Source organism: Marmota marmota, unplaced genomic scaffold (genome assembly GCF_001458135.2).
Source record: "Marmota marmota marmota unplaced genomic scaffold, marMar, whole genome shotgun sequence".
Taxonomy (NCBI): Eukaryota; Metazoa; Chordata; class Mammalia; order Rodentia; family Sciuridae; genus Marmota; species Marmota marmota.
The window spans coordinates 52668344-52693688 of record NW_026000174.1 but is presented as its reverse complement, the minus strand read 5'-3'; the positions used below and the strand labels follow the sequence as shown (position 1 = coordinate 52693688).

General features: G+C 36.4%; 1 protein-coding gene across 3 annotated transcripts in view; it reads right to left on the bottom strand.

The window, feature by feature from the left end:
* The window catches only part of Ttc17 (tetratricopeptide repeat domain 17), a 110768-nt gene that overhangs the window by 5359 nt on the left and 80064 nt on the right, over positions 1 to 25345 (bottom strand). For 2 of the 3 annotated variants that reach the window (XM_048788635.1, XM_015477795.2), the window contains 2 exons: positions 24097 to 24256; positions 23119 to 23202 (listed from right to left, as the gene is read on the bottom strand). In XM_048788635.1, the coding sequence (XP_048644592.1) occupies positions 23119 to 23202; positions 24097 to 24256 (244 nt within the window). Of the gene's footprint in view, positions 1 to 23118; positions 23203 to 23422; positions 23878 to 24096; positions 24257 to 25345 lie in introns of those variants that run through there. The other variant, XM_048788636.1, reaches the window with a different exon arrangement.

Sequence of the window (25345 nt, the reverse complement as noted above, 5' to 3'; positions counted from 1 at the left end):
CACTATGATAGGTGAAAAAATGTGATTTAAAATCTGTATTTTCCTACTTATGGGTACAAGTGACCATCTTTTTGTATTTCTTCTCTGTGAACTATCTGTACTTACATTTTGCTAATTTTTCTTAGGCCTTTATTATGTATATTGGAAAAAGCACTTTATTTATTAAGGAGATCACACCATTGCCTTTGATAGGATTTGCATGATACAGATTTCGATTTCTATAGAGTTCAGTTTATTAAGTTACCTCTGGTGACTTGTGGATTTTCAGCTGTAATTGGAAGGCCCTCTTCACCTCAAGGTTTCAAGAAATTTTATCATGTGTTTTCCCATCAGAACTTGTATAATTTCATTTTTCACATTTAATTCTTTGATCCATTTGAAATTTAACTTAGTGTAATGCAAAAGATAGATCTCCAACTTAATACATATTCCAGATGACTACTAAGTTCTCCCAATAGTAATGCATCTCTTCCTTTAATGAGATGCTATCTTTACCTATGCAAAATCTCAGCACTTAATTTAAGTCTAGGTCTTAACTGGGATTTAGGTCTAAACTGGGATTTTTCTATCTATTTCATCTATCAGTAGGTTCTGATACTACAGAAGAGGCAATCAGAAAACACCCTGATTCCTATCTTCTTTCTGATTTCTGGTAATTTTATAACTCTGCATTGTCAGGGCATATAGTATTTACATTGTGATCTGTCACCGTATGCCCCACTTCTGTTTTAGTGCTGGTGCTACAGTTAAATGTATTCAATGATCAGTGACATTACTTTTGTGTGGTTTCCCCAATCATTTCCTGGTTAGCTGATGTTCATCTTCTAGTAGTTTCCTCAAGAAGAGTCCATGGAAACAATATTCTTGGAGATAACTGTTAGGGGCTGAAATGTGTTACCCCAAGATTCATATTTTAAAATCCCAACCACCAGAACCTTAGAATATAACTGCAGTTGAAGGTCTTTAGTGAGATTAAGTTGAAATGAGGCTATCAGGGCAGGGCCTAATCCAATATGACTGGATTTATATGAAGGGTTTATAAGAAGAGATGCACCAGGTTCCTGTGTGACGAGCCAGATAATATATGAAGAGGCAGACAGGGGTGGGGTGGGGTGGGGTGGGGGTGGGGCCATATGTGGGCCCCCAAAGAGGCCTCCGTGGAAAACCAAGCTTGTCAATACCTTGATCTTGGACTCACAGCCTCCAGACATGAGAAAACAAATTTGTTGTTTAAGCCACCCACTCTATGCTATTCTGATATGGTTGTCCCAGTGAACTAACACACTCATTTATGTTCAAAACTTTCTGTCTGCAGTCTTGGTAGTATGGCTATTTTAACACTAAAAGAGAGTTTGGTTATAAAACCATAGCACATTCCTTCCTCAAATAGTTTGTTGGTATTTTTTTTTCCACTGTCTCATAGTGTAGAAGACATTACAGAGAAATCTGAAGCTAACCTCCTCCTTCTTAGTGACCTGAACCTTTTGACTGGATTCCCAAAATAATTTTATTTTTTTAAAAAATGCAATTATCTTTCTTTAATGCCAGTATCTGACATACAAAAAATATTTATATTATATAAGTACATAGAGCTATAATTGTGTAACATATATAAGTATGTAATTACATAAACATAATTATACAAGTATACCTCATTACATAAAACATTTATTTATGCTTTATGGCATCAAATAATGAATATCCCAGAAACCACCCTACTGAAGAATGAACTTGCATTTATGTGTGTATTCTTATGCTCCCAGAGGCACACACTATTCTAAATCCTGTCCTTTGTCAGTGTGATGGTGCATGCCTATGATCCCAGTGATTCAGGAGGCTGAGGCAGGAGGATCGCCAAGTTCACGGCCAGCCTGGGCAACTTAATGATACCTTTGGCAATTTAAGTGAAACCTTTCTCAAAATAAAAAATAAAAAGGACTGGGAATGTGGTTCAGTGCCTCTAGGTCCTATCTCCAGTAACAACAACAGACATGAAAGTTGTCTTTATTATTCTATTGCTTCTTTTAAACACAGTTCTATCACTCACACACATATATTTGCTTCAACAAAATTACTTAGTTTACCTCTTCCTGAGCTTTCTAAAGATGGTGTGCTGTATGCTGTCTTCTGGGGCTTGGGGTGGTTGTTACTCATCACTATATTTCTAAGACTCATCCATGCTGTTCCTTGTAGTTTTAGTTCATTCAATTTATTTACTGCACAAATAAATGTCCACTAAGTGAATTTACTACAATGTATTTCTCTATTTTCTGCAGATGGAGGTTTGAGTCGTTTCTTGTTGCAAATAAATGTGCAGTTTCTCTAGTTTATAGCAGATACTTAAAAGAATTGCTGGACCACAGACCCACAGGTCATACTGGTGGAGGCTGTTTTTCCAGATCAGACCACACCAGATTGAGCGAGCTCAGAGTGAGAACCCTGGAGGAAGCTGGCAGGCCANTTAAAAAAAAAAAAAAAAAAAAAACCAAGAAAATGACAAATTGCTTCCCAGAGGTGGTGTGCTAATTTATAATCCCACCTGCACTGTTTAAAAGTGCCTCTTGAAAAGGAGAACAATGGAGAAGAGCAAGGGGATGGGGAGTGGAGGGATGGGAAAGAGCAGGAACAGGGGAATGAAACTGATCAAACTGTCATGTGCCTGTATGAATACATCACAATGAATTCCACTGTAATGTGTAACTATAATGGCCCGATTTTAAAGAATTTTAAAAGTTCAATTTTAAAAAATGAAAACAAAGTATTAAAAAAAAGTGCCTTGGGATCCATATATTCTTTCCAACTTTTGGTATTATTAGTGGGAGTAAAATGGCATCTAACCATCTTATTGTGCATCTCCTAATTCTTAGTGAGATTGGGTATTTATTGATTCCTATGTTTGTTATGCATCACTTCTGTGAGATACGTCTGTATCTTCTATGTATTTCTTTTCTTTCTGTTTTCGTGGAGCTGGGGATGGAACCCAGGGCCTTGCTAGGCAAGCGCTCCACCACTGCGCTACATCTCCAGTCTCAATACATTTTCTGTTTTATTATTTATCCTTCTCATCAATTTATATATTCTATATAAATTTGTATGTTCTTTGTGTAGGTGAAGCACTTCTAATTTTCTTACATTAAACCTTAATGTAATTAAATTCAGTGTTTCCCATTATAATTGTCTCTGTCTACTTTAAGAAACCTTTCTCTATTCTACGCTGAAAACATAATTTTCCACGTTTTAGTCTAACTTTTAGTTTTGATTTTGTAACTTGGTCATTAATTCACATGGAACTGAATATTTCTATAAAATATAAGGACTGAAAGTGACTAAGCAATTGCCAGTTCTTTTCAAGAGTATCATGTCAATTCCTTACTCCTCACCCTTCCATATAAGTTCAAATTTTGATTATAATAGCATTGACTCTGTAAACCAAATTGACAAGTTTATGGAGTTGTCTCCCTATCCATGAACATTATATATCTGTGTTCATGTCTTTTAAAATGCCTTTCACAATTTGTAAATCAATGGATGTGTAACTGATGTGATTCTGCAATCTGTGTATGGGGTGAAGGTGGGAGTTCATAACCCACTTGAATCAAAGTGTGGAATATGATATGTCAAGAAATTTGTAATGTTTTGAACAACCCACAATAAAAAATTAAAAAAAAAAAAAAAAAAGGGTAAAAGAAAANTCCCCTGATCAGCCCCGAACAATTAAAAAAAAAAAAAAAATAAAATAAAATGCCTTTCAAAAAATTTTATCACTTTCTGCACATAAGTCTTGCTAATTCTGGAACAATGTAAATACATTTAAAATTATCTTAATATTTTTATTGCTATATAAAAATACGACATTTTTATTTGTTGACTGTAGGCAGCCACCTTGATTAAAAATATTATTCCTAAAAATCTGTAGATTCCTTTGGGTTTACTATGCAGATAATGACATCCTCTATGAATTAACATTTTTCTCTTCCTAACCCTTATGCCATTAATTTCTTTTTCTTACTTTAGTTGCTATGACTTTCATTTTAAACCTGAAAAGAAGTGTTGGTGGTGTGCATTCTTTCCCTGATTTAAAAATGATTTTTATTATTTTTTCCCATTAGGAATCATCTTGAAGTTTTGTTCATTCTTTTAATAAGATCAAGGAAGTTCCTGTTTACTCTTAGTCTGCATTAGTTTTATGCCATGAATGGATGAATTTTCTCAAAAGCAATCTACTGAACTGCTTCCATAATTTTTCTCCTTCAATTTGGTGAATAAAATATTAGATTTTCCTAAAGGTAGACTATTTTCAGTATTTCTTAGATAAGCTTAATGTGGTCAAGGTGAATCTTTTTTTTTTTTTTTTTAAGAAATATGTTGCTGAATTCAATCTTTTAATATTTTACTTATGATTTTGAAATATTCTACATCTCCATGAGACAAATTCTTTAATTTAAAAATTCTATATAATATATAGATGTAAAACACATGATTTTCATTCTCAGAGTGTTGTTTTATTTTCAAGGTTATCTTTGTTTCAAGGAAGTAATGGGGGAAGTTATTCCTTTTTCTATTGTTTGGAAATCCCTTTAGATTGAAAGGAAGTGGTTTCCAAAAGTTTGGTGGAGTTCACATGTACAATCAATAGATGTCATTTGTGTGTATGTGAAAAATTAAATTTTCCCCTCTATCTGTCCTTCCTCCCTTTGCCAGTAAAAAAATAATTAGTAACCTACCATGATATTTTTTCTACTTTGGGTTTTTCCCTTCTTTATAAATATTCTGGAGTTTATTCCTACAAGTTTACAGAGAAGTCCTTTTTTGGGGACAGTTGTAGAAGCCTCCATTATATAGACATTCCACAGGGAACTTTTTATCCAGTCAGTCCCCTACTGCTAGATTCTAGTCTGCTACAACAAGCCGGGCTACAATAAACAGTCTCATTCGTGGGCACTTTGCTTTATTTATTGCCAATGTATTTTTAGAAAATAATACATTTCCTTTAAAAAGGGCTGAAAGGGTAAGTTAGTGAATAATTATGCAAGATATAGTTAATTTGCTCTCTATAGAGATCATTCCATTTTGCATTTCCACCAGCAATGTGCGACAGCACCTGTTTCCTGGTAGCATCACCAGAAGTATCTTACCAAACTGGATTTTTGCAAATGCAATTAACGAGAAATATCTCTGTGTAGTTTTGATTTGATTTTTACCCCCTAACTTTTAGAAACAGAAGTATAGATCACTGCCTTTAACCCTCTCTCCCTTTTTAAACTAATAAATCCACTTAGGCTACAAACTCCCCTCAAGCATTGCTTTAGTTGCACCAAGTTTTGATATGCTGTACTTTTACAATTCATTTAAAAATATTTTCTAATATCATCTTTTTTTCCTTGACCTGCAGTTTATTTAAAGGTGTGCTGCTTAATGTTACCAAAATAGCTGGGGATTTTATTTTATATCTATCCTTTTAGCTTAATTCTAGTATGGACAGAAAACATGTTCTAAATGATTTTAATGTTTTAAATGAGGCTTAATTTATGATTCAGCTTATGAAAAATATAGTAAAATGAGCATTTTAAAAACATGTGCATTTTTAAAAACGAGTTTTTTGTCACCTTTGAAAGCAAGATTATGTAAATACTGGTTAGGTCATTTATTAGTAAGATGTTTCCTATGTGTACTGATTTTTTTTGTATGTTTATTTCCATCAGTTTTTTAGTGATATGTTAAGTCTTTTATGACTGTGGGTTTCTTTATTTCTTCTTTTGAATCTGTCAATGTTTAATGCTTGTTTCATATAATTTGGAAGAATGCTCTCAGTTTCATACAGATTTGCAATTTTCTATACTCCTGGTGGACTGATTTCTTTATCACTTGAAAACATTTACATTTATTGGTAGAAATGTTTCCTTAAATTCCACATTGTTTGATCTGATATGACTATATCAGCTTTCTTAGGTGTCTGCATGCTATATCTTTTTTGTTGTTGTTTCATTCCAATCATTTAATCTTAAGTTAACATGTTACTTTTGGGCTGTGGCTGTAGCTCAGTAGTAGAGTGCTTGCCTAGCATGTGTGAGGCACTGGGTTTTTGATTCTCAGCACCACATAAAATACATAAAGATCTACCAACAACTAAAAATAATATTAAAAAAAGATGTTACTTTTAAAAAAGCACATAACTGGGTTCAATTTTTAAAGCCAGTCTGACAATGTTAGTACTCTAATTGCAGTATTTCATCCTTCTGTATTTATTGTGATTATTGACATACTGAGTTTGTCGTTTTACTATTTGCCTTCTGTTTAACCACCTGTTTTACATATTTTGTCCTTTTTGGCATAACCTAATTTTTTTATTATTTCATTTTCCTGAATAATACTTCTTTTATTGTTCTTAGTGATTAATCTAAAACTTATAACATGCATCTTCAATTCATTCCAGAATTAAAATGTATTATTACTTTATATTACTTTCCTGATAATACTAAAATCTAACACTTTATCCATGAAAACTCATTAGAAAGTGATCTCATGTTAACTTCTGAGCTTTTTCCCAGGAAACTGAAATCTCATGGAAGTAGAACTTCACCTGTGTCACCAGGCAGCACTGAAACTACAAGTAGGTGGGAGAAGTGTGAATTAACTGGTAGGAAGCAACAGTTTCAGGCTTTCCCAAGTGTGATGCTTCTTGTTCTGATGGAACCCCTGGATTCCAGGCCTATGAAACTCCAAGCCCCGCTCTCCCCTACTCAGCCTTCCCTGGAGTTGTCACATGGGGGAAGGGGCAGAGAGCGTTCCCAGGGACTGCTGCCACCTAGTTGCAGCACTCTGGGGACACATGTTTTTGTCCTCTGTGAAGGCAAGGCCATGAGAAGCCTATTGAGTTGTCTGAGAAGGAACGACCTATCTAGCCAGTTCCAAAACCACTGGGCGTGGGCACTACAGAGTGGTGGCAGCAGACTTTCATATCCTTCTAAATGCCTAAGGCACCATGACATAAAAGACATACACGGAGATATGGGACTGAAGCCTCCCTGGGGGCCCACTTTCCCAGAATTTGGTGGTAAAAGCCACTGTGTGGCAGAGGATGAAACTTCCTCTTGTGGGAAGAGATAAAAGCTGGATACAAACTTATGCCAAAAAATGCCCACTGCTCTCCACTGTCCATGAAATCGATCCAACCAGAAACCCAGCTGCAACAGTGAGGCTGCCTAGAAGGAATGACACTGCCTTGGGGCAGCTGGTGCATCTGGGCCAAACTCTGCAAGGACTCCCATGTTTGTGCCTGAGTCTGTGACTGGATGAAGAAGGTGGAGCTGCTGGTTGGCTCCGATCAAACTGGACTAGCTGCTCATCCAGTCAGCATCTAGTAGCATCTATGAGCCAGCACCTGGGGAGGCGGGGGACCAAAGTGGAAGAATGACTGTGCATCTACTCACAAGGTCAAACAGAACTATGTGGCAGCCTGGCAAACAAACTGACCACAGTGGCAATAGCAGCAGCTTGGCGAAGAACTGGGCCACAGCAGGAAGAGACCTTTGCAAAATCTTCTGAGCACTGTGTGTGGAGAGCAACAAGGGATGAGACTTAAGGTTCTGATAATGTGTGCAGACTTAAGTCTAAAACAGATCTGACTAATGCCATCTGCTGACTGTGAAAATTATGGCAATGCAAACTCAGAAACTCCCTAAGGAGACAATTATTGATGGACATCTGAATAAATAATACAGAATAACGACTACTGTAAAAGTTGAAGCCAAGAGAATGTAGAGATCCTTGCTATTTTGTGGATGGCAAACAGGAAAGTAGCACTTGTGTTGTTCTTGCCATTTCCTAAGGCAGGGGTTTCAAAGCATGGTCCTCAGACGAGCAGCACCATCCAGTATCACCTGGGAACTCTTCAGAAATGTAAATCCTGATCTTGACCCTAGACCTACTGAATACGGAAGTGGGATCCTAAGGGCCCAACAATCACTTTTAATAAGATTGTGATTTTCACACATCCTAAAAGTCTGAGTACTGTATTTAAGTTATTAACAGGGCCATAGAGGTTACTCAGTGAATCTACAATGGAAACCAATGTTGGATTTAACCTTCTAGCTCTACTCCCCTGAAAACCTGCAAAGGGGGAATGTGAGCGATTATAAGCAACATAGCTTATGATAAAGATGACCCTGGTTGGTGAGCTGTATCTAAACAGCACAACTGTAAATACACTTCAGATACCTGGTGGAAAGCCACAGCTTTGTGCTCCCAAGTGTCATGGTTCTTGTAGACAGCCATGCCTGGGAGATGATGCAAAAGGTACTCATTTTTATATGCATCTTGTGACAACCTAAGCCACAGCAGTTAGCACAATAAATCATTTAATTTGTTCCTTTGTATATGAGCTGCCATTTGACAGGAAAGGGAGACTGGCAACTACTGGCCCCTGGCCTAGCGTGTGAACTACTGTGAAGGCTCCCTCTGGAGGTCCACACTCACCACACTTCCCATCCCATAATCTGAGCGTCAAACGAGGCCAGTGAAGGGCATGAATGTGAAATGTCTAATGGGACCTTGGATTACCCAAACTGATCAAGGCAACTCCCTTCTGCTGACTGTAGTACTTTAGTCATAAATTTTAACTTTGGAAGGTCTTACCGTCTTAATTTGATAGCACCATACTTATTTATATTTACTTTTTCAGTTGTTCTTTGCTATTTCAGTATTTCTGAATTTCCATCTGGGTTACTTTTCCTACTGCCCAAAAAAATCCCTTTTGTGATTTTTTTGTGCAAGTCTGCTGGTAATGGATCTGTTTTTGGGTTACTAAAATCTTTATTTTAAAAACTGTAATATCCAACAATCCAGAAAGTTCTTTCATGCTGCTTCCCAGTCAACACCTTCCTCCACAAAGCGATTGCTGACCTGACTTCTATCCCCACAGGTGAGTTTTGCCTATTCTAGAACTTCATACAGTTGAAACTGTACATTCGCCAACTTCTTTTGTTAGCATATTGTTGGGTTTGTGGATGCTGGTTCTTTCTTGCTGAAGAGCATCCAATGTATGATCCAGTGTCTCTCCATCTTCCACTCATGGGCATCTGTTTCCAATTTCAGTAGCTATTGGGAATAGCTGCTGTGTACATTTTCTAACAAGTATTTTTTGACATGTTTTCATATATCTTTGATAAACATTCAGGAATAAAATTACTGGGTTATACATGCTTAGCTTTTTAATAAACTGCCAACTTGTTTACAAAATGATGATCCCATTTTACACTCCTGCTAGCAATATAGGAGGGCTCCTGTTGCTAGCTACCCACCCTCTCCAACATTTGCTATTATCAATCTTTCATTTTAACCCTTCTAGAAAAGTATGTAAATGATATCTCATTGGGTTTTATTTTGCATGTGTAGTTCTTTATGTTCTGGATTCAGGTCCTGTGTCAGATACATGAGCTGCGAATATTTTATGTCCGTGGTTTGTCTATTTTCTTAAGTATCTGTTGAAGTTTTAATTTTGATGAAGCCAAATTTATCAATTTTCTCTTATGTAATTCATGCTTTTTATGTCCTAAGATTTTTTTACCTACATACACTGGGGACTTGAATATATCCTCTTATATTTTGTTCTTGTAGTTTTATTGTTTTAGCTTCACTTTCCTGTTGTCCATGACTCATCTCCAGTTGGCGATTGTGGATGTGAGGTATGGGTTGCACTCTTCCCCTTGTATCTGAATATCCAGCTGCTCCAGAAACATCTTGTTGAAGAGATTTTTACTTTCCACATTCAAATACTTTGATGCTCCTGCAATCACCTGACCATACATGTATGGCCTCCTATTCTGTTCATTGGTTTATTTGTCTATCTTTTGGCCAATACCACACATAATGAATATTGTATTTGCTTTATTTTGCAGGGTATTTTCAGGTGCAGCATTCTAAGTTGGCAGTGTTTTTATTCAGCAATCGAGATGTGTCATTCCTTTGTATTCTGGTCCTACTGCTCTTGTTGAGAAGCTGGCTGTCAGTTATAGTTGTTCATTTGAAAAAACATATATTTTTTCTCTATCTTGAGATTTTATTCTATCTTTTGTTTATAGAAGTTGGCTATGATATTACAGTGGGGCTTCTTCACAAACTTTCTTGAGTCTGTAGAATAACATCTTTCATCTTTTTTTTTTTTTTGGGGGGGGGTACCAGGAATTGAACTCAGGGGCACTTGGCCACTGAGCCACATCCCCAGCCCTATTTTGTATTTTATTCAGAAACAGGGTCTCACTGAGTTGCTTAGTGCCTTGCCTTTGCTGAGGCTGGCTTTGAACTTGTGATCCTCCTGTCTCAGCCTCCCAAGCTGCTGGGATTACAGGTGTGTGCCACTGTGCCTGGCTTTTTGGAAATTCTTAATCATTACCTCTTCAACCATTGCTTCTGCCCCATTCTCTCTCCTCTTCCAGGTATTCCACATGTGGACTTTTCTTTCTGGATGTATATCACATGTCCTTCATGCCCTTATCTGAAGCCCCTTAAATTCCTTTTATGTCTTACTGTTTCAGTTTGGATATTTTCTAATAACCTGCCTCAATCTATCATTCATTTCTTCTGCTGCAACAAATTATATATTCTACTAATTTTATTTTATTTTTTTTGATTTTTAAAATTGTAGTAAATACTGCATAAATAGGATTTACCATCTTAATACTTTTTATGTGCACAGTTTATTTAGTATATTCATATTGCTGTACAAAAAAAATCTTCATAACTTTTTCATCTGGGAAAACTGAAGCTCTATGTCCATTAAAAAACTATCATTTCCTCCAGTCTCTATTTTCTGACTATAAATTTTACTACTCTAGATACCTCATATAAGTGAAATCATTCAGTATTTGTCTGTGACTGGCTTATTTCATTTAGCACAATCCTTAGGATTCATCCATGTTGTAGCATGGTCTAAATTTCTTTTCTTATTAAGGCTGTATCCCTATATTATATGTACCACATTTTGTGATCTATTCATCTTTTGATGGCAAATGAATTGCTTACACCTTTTTGTTATAGTGAAAAAAAATATATATATCAAGCTCTGAACATGGGCGTGCAAATATTTCATTGAGATGATTTCAATTCTTTTGAATATATACCCACAAGTAGAACAGCTGGTTCATATAGTCATTCTATTTTTAAGTTTTTGAGGAATTATGATACGAGGAATTATGATACCTTTTTCATGGCAACCACAGTATTTTATATTCCTACCAACAGTGCACAAGGATTCCGAGTCCTCTACATTCTCACCACCACTCACTTTATTTTATATTTTTAAAAAATATTTTTAAATTGTAGTTGACACAATACCTTTATTTTATTTTTATTTATTTATATGTGGTGCTGAGGATCAAACCCAGCGCCTTGCATGTGCTAGGTGAACGCTCTACCGCTGAGTCACAACCCCAGCCTGTATTTTTTAATATAGTTATTTTAACAGGTCTGAGGTGGTACATTACTGTGGTTTTGATGTACATTTCCCTAATACTGATACTGACTGTCTTCTCTTAAGCCACTGGCCACTTGTATGTCACCTTTGAAGAAACATCTATTCACATCCTCTGCACATGTTTAGACTGGTGACTTGGTTTTTGTTATGGAGTTACATTTCTTTATGTATTCTGGATATTAGCTGCTCATCAGATACATGATTTGCAGATATTTCCTCCCCCTCCACAGTCTTTTTCCATGGTTCTGCACATGCCCTTAACACAGGTTTTAATCCTGATGCTGCCCAATGTATCTATTTGCTTCTGTTACATGTGCTTTTGGTGTCATATCCAAGAAATTCTTGCCAAAGTCCAGTGTCTTGAAGTTTTCCTCTCATGTTTCTTCTAAGAGTTATATAGTTTTCAGTCTTACACACTGGTCTTTCACCCATTCTGAGTTAATTTTTGTAGGTGGTATGAGGTAAGGGTCCAACTGTTCCTCCTTTTCTCCAACTGTTCTTTTTCACAATTTACCTGGAGATTCTTGCTTGTCCATTCTTCCAGATGGACTTAGAATTGTTTTTTTGGAAGCAGAGAAGACAAGGAATTTTTATTGTTATTACATTTTTTGCACGTGTATATACAGTTTTTCTAGTATTAGTTTAAGAGACCGTCCTTTCCCCAATAAATGGTCTTGGCCTCTTGTCAAATGTCACTTAACCATTTACACAGGGTTCTCCATTATTTAATCTTATTTTGTTATAGTGAAAAAAAATATATATATATACATACTAAGTGCTCTCTCTCTCTCTCTCTCTCTACACACACACACACACACACACACACACACACACACCAAGCTCCAGAGTTCTTAGTTTCAGTTATTGTAATTCTTAGCTAGAGAATGTTCAATTGGTTATTTTTACCTACAAGTTTCAATTTTCTGGAGAAATTTTCTTTTTATCTTTTCTCCTATATTATTATTCTTTTTTTTAAAATTTTTTTTTAGTTGTTGGTAGACCTTTATTTTATTATTTATTTATATGTGGTGCTGCGAATCGAACCCAGTGCCACACACCTGCCAGGCAAATGTGCTACTGCTGTGCCCCAGCCCTTCTATACTCTTGAAGGCATGAATCATTGTTATTTTAAAGTCCTTGCCTTAGCTCCAATGCCTGGGTCATCTGTGGGTATATTTCTATTGTCTGTCCTTTCCTCTTGGTTTTCAGTCCCAACTCTTGGGTGTCCAGTACAATTTTATTAAAGGTGTCTAAAAACTGCAGAGGTTCCAGATGACGTTATCTTCTTAAGGAGAGCATTCACCCTTTCTTCACTACGGCAAGGAAAGTGTTATAAATGTAATCCAATCACCAACGGCAGAGTTGGCCGACACTCCAATGTGGAAAGGCTCATTTTCCTGTTTTGTTTCTTCATAAAAAGCTCATCTCCAGACCTTCCAAATGAAATCCTGGGACAGTTATCAGATGTCCCTGTTTTCAGTGGTGGGCCCTGCCTCTGCAGTATGGTGGGATCGCCAAAACTGTTTTTTCAGAGCTTTCTGCTTGGCTCCCTGGCCCCCTGTGTCTTGTAGTTTCAGACAAGACTGGGCACATTCAGGATGGTATGGCCATAGATTGCTCTGCAGTTTCAGGATATGCCAGTGGACTGTCAAGATTACTACTCTGTTCTCTGCCCAGCTTCTTATAAAGATTTTGGCTCTTCTAGTATCCAATTTTATTCCTCTACCCCTGCAACAATTTCAAATTCTGTTGATTACTATGTCTGAATCCTCACCCATCTGTATTACAACAGATTGTGCTAAAAAAGAAAATGTATTTTCTGTTCTTTTTTCTTCTTTAAGAAGAAAAAATCTGAATATTTCTTGTCATTCTCTCTGATCTTTTATGCCATGTCTAGCCCATTCTGCAGTGTCTAGCCCATTTTTCTAAAGGATTGTTGTTTTTCCTTTTTCTTTTTAGATGCTCCTTAGAAATTAGGTTTTAAAACACTTTATTTCTAATATACTACACTATTGTGCTCAGATTTTCATTTACCTTTTTAGTTTCTTTAGTGTTTATTTAAATGCAAGTTCAAAAATCTTTATATAATTTATTTTATTAACCTTCTTTATAATGTATGAATTCTGAGCCAATTAGAAAAATTTTATTACATTAAGGTTATAGAGAATTCCCATGTATTATATTTGTACTTATATGAGATCATGTTTATATTAATTTAAATCTGAATCATTTGAAATTTATCTTGGTATATGTGGAATAATGTGCTTTAGCTTTACCTTTCTCCTTATCCAGATTTAAAATATGCACTTGGGGAATGAAGGTAAGGGAGGGGGATGGGAATGGGAAAGACAGTAGAATGAATCAGACATTGCTTTCCTGTGTTCATATATGAATACACCACCAGTGTAACTCCACATCATGTACAACCACAAGAATGGGAAGTTACGCTCCATGTATGTATAACACATTCTACTATCATGTGTAATAAAGAGAACAAATAAAAAATAAAAAGAAAACCTTGCTCAGTCCAACACAAATTAAACCAAAAAACAACAAAACATGCATTTCTCCTCACTGTTGAGATGCTGCCTTTATAGCATACTAAATGGCCACATGCAGTCAGCTTCCTGTCCTTTCCCACTGACCTGTGTTTTCATGTACACTATCAAATTGTTTTAATTAAAGATTTCATGTATGTTTTAATAGAAGATTAAATCCTCCTTTTCTCCAACTGTTCTTTTTCACAATTTACCTGGAGATTCTTGCTTGTCCATTCTTCCAGATGGACTTAGAATTGTATTTTTGGAAGCAGAGAAGACAAGGAATTTTTATTGTTATTACAGTAAAATGACAAATTAAATTAGGGAGAAATAAACATTCTCTTGATGCCAAGACTTTACATTCAAGAGTATGTTACATCTTTCATATATGTTTTATATTTTTCCTCACTTAGGTCTTAGACATTTTTAAAAGTTAAAATGGAGATTGAACAAATTATGTGCATGTGTATGATATAATGAATCCCACTCTTATGTATAATTATAATGTACAAATAAAAAATTTTAAAACTCTCTTTTCTTTTGGGGTTTTGCTATGTACCTGAAGGCTATTTGTCATTTTATGGTAGTTTTACTCATTCTAGCTTAATCTATTTTGGTCAGAGACACATGCTAAATAATAATAACTACTGAAGTCCTCTTTAGGCTCAATCATATGTTAAATGTGTACATATGATAAATATTCTTTTTTGCAAACTTAAATCTACCTAGATTGGGATTATGTGTTTTTTCTTTGAGATATGTCAGTGTTTATATATTTAAAGCGATGTTATTGATTTCATACAGTTTATGAAGCTTATCTACCTTGTATTATTTAATCTGCGTTAGTTTTCTGTGTCTACTGTGACAAACGAACAAAAATTTGATGGTTTAATACAACAGAAATTTACTCTTTTGTAGACAAGACATCTGAAATCAGTACTACTGGGTTGAAATCAATGTGTCAGGGGTGTACTCTCTCCAGAGGATCTAGAGAAGAATCTATTTCTTACTTCTTTTGGTCTTTGGTAGTTGCTAGCATTCTTTGTCTTGTGGCCTTATCACTTCAACCTCTATCTCTGTGGTCATATTGCCATCTCCTCTTCTATCTATGTCAAATTTCCCCCTTTGTCCCTCTTTTATAAGAATACACATGACTGGATTTAGTACCCTCCTACGTAATCCAAAATAATCTCTCCATCTTCCAATTTGTAATCCAAAATAATCTCTCCATCTCCCAATACTTAATCTTATCTGAAAAATTCTTTTCTGTCATATTAGGTAACTTGCACAGGTTCCAGGGATTCAGACATAGGTATCTTTTGGGGGCCACTTCAGCTTACAACAGGTCCCTTGGTCATTATGAAAAACACCACTTTAACTCTAGCAAGCTTCTTTAAAATTCACTTTTTCTGTTACGAGTGTAACCACACCAAATTTCTTTTATTACTGTTTGTATATATTACTTCCATATCTGTACCTTCAACCTTTCTGTATTCTAATATTTAAAGTGTTTTTCTCATAAACAGCATATATGGTTAGATTTAAAAAACCTGGTCCACACTTAGTTCTTAAATTAATAGTGGTTTTGCACTTATCTAATGATGTACTTGCATCTGTATTTACTATTTGTGTTATAGTTTTATGTGCTTTTATCTTTATTGTTTTATGTTGGATTAATTAAATATTTCACATTATTCCATTTCCTTCTATTAAGTTATATTTTAAAATAAATTTTTAGTAGTTAGCCTAGGGCATAAAACATGTATTGTTATTAAAGTCCAATGCAAATTGTTACTTTCACTGCTTGGCTGATACCAATTAAAACTCTATTTATTTCCCCCTTATCACTTATGCTGCTGTTACCATAAATTCTAGATAAGCACAAAATTGAAACTGCTCAGGGTGCAACAATTATTATTTTGTACAGTTTCTGCTTGACTGTATTTTTCTTTCCAGTGTTCTTCATTTCTTCTTGCATGTCCATATTTCTATCTGGGATCATTTTCCTGAGGAGTTCCATTTTTTTTTTTTTTTTGTGGTGCTGGGGATTGAACTCAGGGCCTTGTGCACGTGAAGCAAGCACTTTACCCACTGAGCTCTAACCCCAGCCCATTCCCTTTAGTTTTTATTTCAGTGCAGCCCTTCTGGTGCCAAATTCTCTTCCGTTTTTGTTCTACTGAACTCATCTTTATTTTTGTTGCTTTTGAAGGATATTGTTGCTGGCACAGAATTTTAGGCTTGTAGTTTTCTTTGTCTAGCACTTTAAAGATGTGGCTACATTGGCTTCTGGTTTCCATCACATCTATTAAGAAGCTACTGCTCTTACTGTTGCTTTTTTACTTGGAAGAAACGTGGGCCACATGTTCGTCACTACTAGCAATTTCTTCTAAAAGACTTTCCCTTTTGGAGGTTCCCAGCATACTTCACTCTCCTATCCAGGCCAGGTATTGTAAAGAACCCTGAGCCATTCTGTGCTGGCCACTGTACTGGATAGATGATTGGAGCTAGAGCCTGGCTTCCCACTCTTTCAGCCTTTCCAGGAGGCTCCAAGTGTGTGAATGACATTATTTTGTGTGTCTAGCCCTGGCTGCATGGTGACTTCAGCTGATACCAGCTGAAGTGCCTGGCTGAGCCTAGTCCAGACAGGAGGCCTGTGGACTATAAATGGTTTCACCATGATGTGCCTATGTGTGATTTTTTTTTTTCCTCCTTATTGTGCTTGGGGTTTGTTGAGCTTTTAGAATTTGTAGGCTGATATCTTTCATCCATTTTGGAATATTTCTTGCTTATTTCTTCTGCCCTGTTCTCTCTCCTCTACTTCTGAAACTTCAATTATTTTTCCATCATAGTTCTTATGCTCTTACCAGCTTTTCCCCATTCTTGGTGGTTTAGTTTGCATATTATTCTAATTTACCAATTCCTGGCTCTGATGTGCTCAATCTGATATTAAACCCACTCAAAGAGTTCTTTTGTTATTTATTGTATTTTAAAGTTCTAAAATGTTGATATTCTTTTTTTTTATAGCTTCTAACTCTCTAGGGAAAATGTCTTTTTCATCTATTTCCTCCATCTTTTCCTCTGTTTTTGTGAACGTACTAATTGTGGTTATTTTAAAGGCTTTGTGTATTAGCTAAAGTATCTGGATTATCTGTGTGTCTGCTCCTATTGTCTGCATTTTGTTTTGTCATCAGCCAAGTTTCTGTCTCTTTGCAATTCTTTCCTTCTTTTTTTTTTTTAATACTAGCACACACAATTTTATTTATTTATTTTTTTAGTTTTCAATGAATCTTTATTTATTTATATGTGGTGCTGAGAATTGAACCCAGTGCCTTACACGTGCTAGGCAAGTGCACTACCACTGTGCAATGACTCCAGTGCCTCTAGCATTTCTTAAACTGTCTTCCGGTGCTTGTATGTTAAAACCAGGGGGTCCAGATGGTACTAGACTTCAGCGGGGCAGGGTCTTCCTTCCTTCCACTAGGCAAATGTAGTGATGGACAGGTCAATTCATTCCTGTCCATATTTTGTTCTTAAATTAATAGATATACTGAGATGGGTTGGGCTGGCTTGCAGTTTCATTTAAGACTCAATCACCTCTGGCTCATCCCTGTTCCTTAGTGTGGCACTAAGGGATTTTTGATTAAAAGTCCCTGGTGGGTTTCTGTCTTAGAGGTTCCCCGCATACTTCACTCTCCCATACAGGCAGCTTCCAAATGAAAATCTTGAGGGAAAGACCAACCATGTGCTTAAGGTTGGTTCTTTGTTTCCTAAGAAATGTGAAATGAAAATACTTCACTCTACTTTTATTTATTTATTTTTTAAGTTGTTAGGCAAATTCCCCAGACTCCTGTGTGGTGGCCTTAGTGCTAATTAAATGCTCCTTGGAAAAAAACTGGCTGTATGTTCCATTTCCAACCCGTTAATCCTTCCTTGTGCAACTGCGACAAGCCTTGCTGTTTTTCTTTTTCCCAGCATTCGCTTTTTCTGTGGACTAGGCCTGATTCTTAGCTCAGATCCAGAATCAGCAAAAGCCCCCATGGGGGTTGGGGATGGGGGAACTGAACAGCTGGTCACTGGCAACTCACCTTAGAAAGGTTCTTCTGTCACTACTAATTGAGTTCTTTCATGTCCCATTGCTTCTGCAGTTCTGTGATGCCTTCAAAAATATGAATTTAAAGGTTTACCTGGCTCTTTCAAGTTATTACAATTTACTGACCTGTCCTGACCTACCACATCCTAACTGGAATATTAATTTTATATGTGTATTAATTTTTAATCTGTTGCCTGATTAAATTCTTATTCTTTGCTTTTCCATGAATTATTTTGGATTATAATCTTCTTAGATACAAGTAGGCAGTCTGAATGTCTTTGTTTTCTTTCTCTACATCAATATTCCCGTACTCTTGTTAAGTAGAGTAGATAAAGTGGACATTCTTATCTTGTTCTTAAACAGGGAAGTGCCTAGATAATATCTTGTAAGGTCCTGGCTTGCCTCCTATGTACAATACCTATGTTAGACACATACATGTCTGACATACATGTATATACATACATATACTTAGCATGATTATATACATACGTGTACATAACACATATAACACATATCATGTTAAGTATCTACCACTTCCTAAGTTAGAGCTCTCAATATAAGTTGGTATAGGATGTGTCCAATGCTTGTGCAAGTTTGGGTATAATTATATGATTTTCCCCTTTATCTCTTTGAATATGAGGAATATTCATGGTTTCTAAATAGTGAACCAATTTTGCATTCCTGGGGTACCTGGTCATGATTGATGTGTATGTATGTGTGTGTGTATATTTTTAATATGCTGCTGGATTCTGTTTGTTAATATTTTGTTTAATACATTTGAATTGAGGTTGACAAGTGAAATAGGTTCACAGTTTTTGATATATTTTTTTTTTTTCAGATTTGGGTATCAATGATGTTATGGTTTAGATGTGGTGTCCCCCACATCTAGCTCACGTGTGAGATAATACAAGAAGGTTTGGAGGAGAACTGATTGGGTTGTAGCCTTAAAACCTAATCAGAGAATTAATCCGTGATGGGATTAATTGAGTGGTGTCTGGAGGCAGGTGGGGTGTGGCTATGGAAAATGGTTCATTAGGGGTGTGGCTATGGGGTATATATTTTGTATCTGGAGAGTGGGGTCTCTCTCTCTGCTTCCTGATCATCATGTGAGCTGCTTCCCTTTGCCATGCTCTTCGGCCATAATGTCCTGCCTCAACTTGAGCCCCGAGGTATGGAGCTGGCCACTTACGTACCTCTGAAACCGTAAGCCCCTAAATAACCTTTCCTCTTCTGCAGTTTTTCTAGTTGGGTCTTTCAGTCACAGCAGCAAAAAAGCTGACTAAAACAAATGATATATTTGCTTCATAAATAAGTTTTCTTTCTTTTTTTCAATTCTCTGAAATATAGCAGCACTGGCATTTTTTGGTCTTTAAAGATTAGTTAGAAATGTCCCATGAAGTCATCTGGGCCTAGTGAATTTATGGCTGAAGTTAACTCTTTTCTCCATTTTTTTCCTATACCAATTTTTTCTGAATTTGACTCTGTCTCTACTAAGGTCAATTGTTGTAAGTCGTTCTTTTCTACAAATTTCATCTAAGTTTTAAAATTTATTTGAATAAATTATATAGTTTCTTGTTTTTTTTCAAAGTAGTCTTATTTTTTAATATTCTATTTTGATGGTTAGTCCTTATTTTTGATTATTCAGGCAATCCCCTTTTCATGTATTAGCTAGTGATTTGTCTATTTTATTAATATATGTAAGAAATCAACTTTTAGATTATTTCTATCAATTTTCTGCATAATACATTCTTTTCTTTGTGTTAATTCTTTTCTTTTGCGTTGTTTTGTTTTGGTTTGTATTCCTCTCTTTGGGTGTTTTATGTTTTCTTCTTTTTTGCACTTTTACTCATATGGGTATAATGTTATGAAAATTCCTCTGATATCTGTTCAAGATCCATTCTGATATTTTGTTTTCACGATTACTTTCAAGGAATCACAACTATATTCTATACCTCCTCCTTGACTCAGGAGCTGCTTACATAATGTTTAGAATTTCTAGGCGGAAGAACATTTTTGTCATTAATTGAGATTAAACACAGGGGCTTAATCACCGAGCCGTACCCCCAGCCCTTTTTATTTTTTGAGACAGGGGCTTGCTGAGTTGCTGAGGCTAGCTTTAAACTTGCTATCCTCCTGCCCCAGCCCCCTGAACTACTAAGATTACAGGCATAAGCCACCTTGCCTGGCTTTTCTTGGCATTAATTTTTATTTTATTTTTTGAATTCTGATTAAAGAATATTTTCTTCTTTGTAATTTATGTTTATGGTGCCTTTGTCTAGTATGAGATAACTGTATTTAGGTAGATTTGTCTCTGTGTTTTCTATTTTGTACATGTCTGCTTTGGTGCAATACCATGCTGCTTTTGTTATTATACTTCTGTAGTATAGTTTAAGGCCTGGTATTTGTGATGCTTCCTGCTTTGTTTTTCTTGCTAAGCACTGCTTTGGCTATTCTGGGTCTCTTATTTTTCCAGATGAATTTTATGGTTGCCTTTTCTATTTCTATGAAGAATGTCATTAGGATTTTAATAGAAATTGCATTAAATCTCTGTAACGCTTTTGGTAGCATGGCCATATTGACAATATTAATTCTGCCTATCCAAGAGCCTGGGAGATCTTTCCATCTTCTAAGGTCCTCTTCAGTTTCTTCCTTTAGTGTTCTGTAGATCTCATTGTAGAGGTCTTTCATCTCTTTTGTTACACTGATTCCCAAGTTTTTTTTTTTTTTTTTTTTTTTGAGGCTATTGCGAATGGGGCAGTTTTCCTAATTTCTCTTGCAGTGGATTCATCACTGATGTATAGGAACACATTTGATTTATGGGGTTGATTTAATATCATATTACTTTGCTCAATTCATTTACTGGTTCTAGAAGTTTTCTGGTGGAATTGTTTTTTATCTTCTAAATATAGAATCATGTCACCAGCAAATAGGGATAGTTTGAATTCCTCTTTTCCTATGCATATTCCTTTGGGTTTAGCATAGATAGCTTTTACAATGTTGAGGTATATTGCCTAGCAAGCACAAGGCCCTGGGTTCCATCCCCAGCACTGCAAAAAAACCCAAAAAAACAAAAACCAAACCAACCAGTTCCTCATTTATGTCTTCTGTTTTCCTTAGGCATTATCCATCATGTTTATTTGCTCTTGTATTCCTTTTTGTTTTGCCTTAATTTGGAAATTATTTATTTATATTTCTTTCTAATATTCTGTTGACTCTCTTTTCAAATCTTCCTTTAGCCAATTACCTCGTGATTTGGTTTTCCTAATTCTAAGTTGTTCTTTCACAAGTTATATCAGTTCAGTGAGGGTGTCTAAGGAGGCCCAGTTCCACCAGGCATTGGCTCAAGGCTCTGTACTCAGCTTATTAACATCTCTCCTCAAGGTGGAGTAGAGTCCCCCCACCCCAAGCTCTAGCCCCAGCTTTTCGGCTAGTTCCCACTTCATGTTTCTGCCTTTTTGTTTTAAATGAAGAGAAAGGTTTTTATAGACATACTTTTTATAAGACCAACAATAACTTTAAAAAGAAAAGTGCCGAAGTGAAAGAATCTCTCTTGGAGACTAATCTGCTGTTAGAGGTCAGGTGTCAAGGACTTTTTCTTTCTTTTGAAAGTCAAATAATTTGTTTGAATAAGCACTGCTGCTGCTTTGGATCAGTTTTCCCTAACATTTAGTATGTGCTTGTAAATATATTTCATAGAAATAAAATAAGACTGGCTATGTTGTGTTTATTTAACTCTTTCCTATCATACTCTCTTCAATTCTTTTTAACTCTTTGATTTTGGTCTTCTCATTTCTGTCCTATATGTCCCTTTTTGTGTTTGTGTTATAGTCTTTTGTCGCTTCTTCTAGTGTTGTCACTTTCTGGGGTTGTTTTCTATTTTCTTCTGTTTTCACAGTCTTTGCTAATCTCTTCCTACGTTTTTATGTTTTTGCTGTGATTCATGAATAAATTTAAGAAAGCTGTGAAAATAAATTTATGAATAAATTTTAAAGTTCACAGCCCAAAGTCTAAACTTATTTGTAATCTATCCCACAGTCCTATTGTTTTTTACTGAGGGTTCTCTGGTTAATTTACTGCTGTTTCCTCTCTGGCTTTCTTATATGTTTGTACCAATGCTGTGGCTGCTCTGTTTAATTACCAGGGATTTTCCTGGTTGGGCTACATAAAGTTTCTTTAGGTAATGGATTTCTGACATATTCTGAAATTGCTAGCCTAGCCCAGATTATGCTACAATTTGTCCTGTATGGCTTCAGTGTTGATCTTAACTGCTTTTGGAAACCTTTATGTTTTTTTTTTTTTTTTTTTGAATCTGGGGAGCACATCTGTGCTTTACTTCATTATAAACGGACTATGCCAATAGATTTCCCATGTGTGACACTGAGGAAGGAGGGGTTCTCCTGTGCTGTCATGCTCATAGTGGAGCTTGAGCTGCTTTTCCTAGTCACTATTATACAACCTCTTGAGTATGCTACAGTAATAAAATGGAGAGGTTCTTAGCTGTAAAGTAACAAAATTAAAAACCCCTCTTTACAAAAATATCACACAGAAGTAGAAGAGTAGTCTGAGATTTTCAATTATGTTTTCTGTAGGCTGTTTGAAAATGCAGTTTTGTAAATCCTTTGCTTCAAGATTTGAAGAGAAAAGCTATTTCAAGGTATAATGCCCATCTGCCATCCAAAAGCCAAACTTCCTTCGCCAAAGGAACACCTGTCTTATTTCATATACCTAGATTCCATGGTTGCCAATACCAGCACCTCTGTAAACCTGAGCTGGAGTGAGATGAGAAATTGACTTGGTTCAGTCTCCCATAGGAGGTAAACAAAGAGGAAGAAAAAAATGTAACCAAGTAAAGGAAAAACGAATGGAAAAGTCATTAAAATGTCCTGACATGTCATACTACCCCTTTGGTCACTGAATGTTAGTTAATAGAAGAGGTGAGAACCATTTAGGGACAAATAATCTGGAAAAGAAGTCAGAAGGTAGACAATTATTTCTAGAGCTCCTGCAGGGTGCCTTACCTTTTCCAAAACTTTGGCAATTCGGGTACCAATTTGTTCAAGTGACTGTTGTGGATATTGGTCTTTACCAAGATTTTGCAATACCTAGAAGAGAAGGAGATGGCAGATTAGAGGAGTGAAGGCAAAGCAGGCCCCATATGACAGTGCTGAGGCTGAACTGGGCACAGGAGCATGAGGGCACGTGGCTTCTGCAGTTCTGTTGGTGAGGTAGTCTGGGAAAGACACATTTAAGGACATCTGCCATCCTCTCAGCCCTCTCCCACTTAGTAAAAATACAAACATGTAAAACATATTCACTCTAACAACATTAGAAAATAAGGGAATTGAAAACTATTTGTAATCTTGTCACCCAGACAAAGCTACTCTATGTATATATATGTTTATATGTGAGTATGTTTTAGATACTTTTCTATGTATACTTACATTATTTTTCTCATGAAATATGGGATTATACCACATACTGTAACCTATGTTTTCACATAATATATTCTGAAAATTTCTTCATGCCGATAAATATATTTCTATCCAATCTTCCTACTGGTATCATTGCATGGTATGTCTGTACCAAAATTTATTTAGCCCATCTTCTGGTGTAGGTATCTATGGTATGTTTTCCGATCATCTTTGACGTCTATTCTTTGCTAGGTATAAGCTGGATCTGTCCTCTCCTTCTTCTTTAGAATGCCATCAGGAGAATTAACTGCTTCACATACTTCTCTCATGAGCCTCTATCTGATAGCAAGGCAGAATACTACCCACCTAGAGGGATAAGTCAAATTTAAAATTTTATAGTCACAAAGAAAGCATAAGCTCAGTCCCAGGGTCTGAAAGACATTACACTAGATCTCAAGCCACCTAGATAACAGCTAACTGAAAAATAGCAAAAAATGAGTCCTGGCCATTTGTACTTTCTACTATCAGCTGCATCACAACAGTGAGGCTAAAAATGCAACAGGCTGAACAAAGCTGATCACTCACCTCTGTCAGCTGACTCTCACCAGTGTAGTGCAGACTGGCTCGGTTGGATACCCCATGCAAGTGGTCCAGGGTATGCATGCTCGTGGGGAGATTGCCATTGCACAGGGGCTCGGTCGCTGGCTGCTGTATGGGAGTGGCAAAGTCTATGTGTTCTGTGATGCTGGAAAATGAAGAATACCACATGAGCCAAATCCAAGTGGGTAGAGTGACGAGCACTAACAATCTGCTGCCCATGACTTCCACCTCCTCATGTCCACCAACTCCTCACCAGGGAGGTTTCCAAATGGGTGGGTTTTCTTGTAGGACTTCTTCCAGGGTGCAGATGGTGATAACACATATACCTGGTTCCTATCTTTTCCTTTATGCACAAAAGCACACTTGTCCCCATAGAAGAAGTCCCCAAAAGGCTTGATAGTAAATTCTCCACAGACACGGTTGTGCATTATGCTATGTGTAATAAAAATATTTTCCTTTATGACTCCAAGTGAATTTTACAGACACAACTGTGCCCTACACTGTGTATGTTAGACACTTTCCTTTATGACCCCAAGAGGGCATTTTCCTACTACACAGGGGTTACATGTTATAGACTGTCATATGCACTGATAATGGCAAGTTGGCACTGCAGAATTTTACTTCAAAAATTAAGTTCAAACAAGCCATTTAAAAATTTTAACATATCAGGAAGCCATTCATTCATTTTTATTTATACAGAACTTATGACATGTCAGACCTCAGGGCTATAATAATTATATTTAAAAGTAATACAGAAAACATGGTTCCTTCTGTGTGCTCATCATCTTGTGCCGGACTCACTTATTACAGATGTGGTAAGTTAGAAAAGATCAAAAGATGGCATAATGAATGGTATATATATCCTCTGCACCATGAGGGGGCTGGTTCATGAAGGTTTCCCAGAAGAAGTAAGTTTTACGTAGAAAATCTTAAGTATGAATGAACCAGGTGAGAAAAGTAGTGAGAACAATATTGCAGGTAAAGGCCACAGCACATGGGGGGAGGGCAAAGCTGAAGGTGGCAAGACAGGGCGCAGAGCAATAAGAAGTTACCAGAGTGTTTTAAATACGATTTGACTTCCTAGGTGCGGTAGCACACACCTCTAATCCCAGTGGCTCCAAAAGCTGAGGCAGGAGAATCGTAACTTCAAAGCCAGCCTTAGCAATTCAGCGAGGCCTTAAGCAACTTAGCAAGAAAGACCCTGTCTCTAAATTAAAAATAAAAAGAGCTGGGG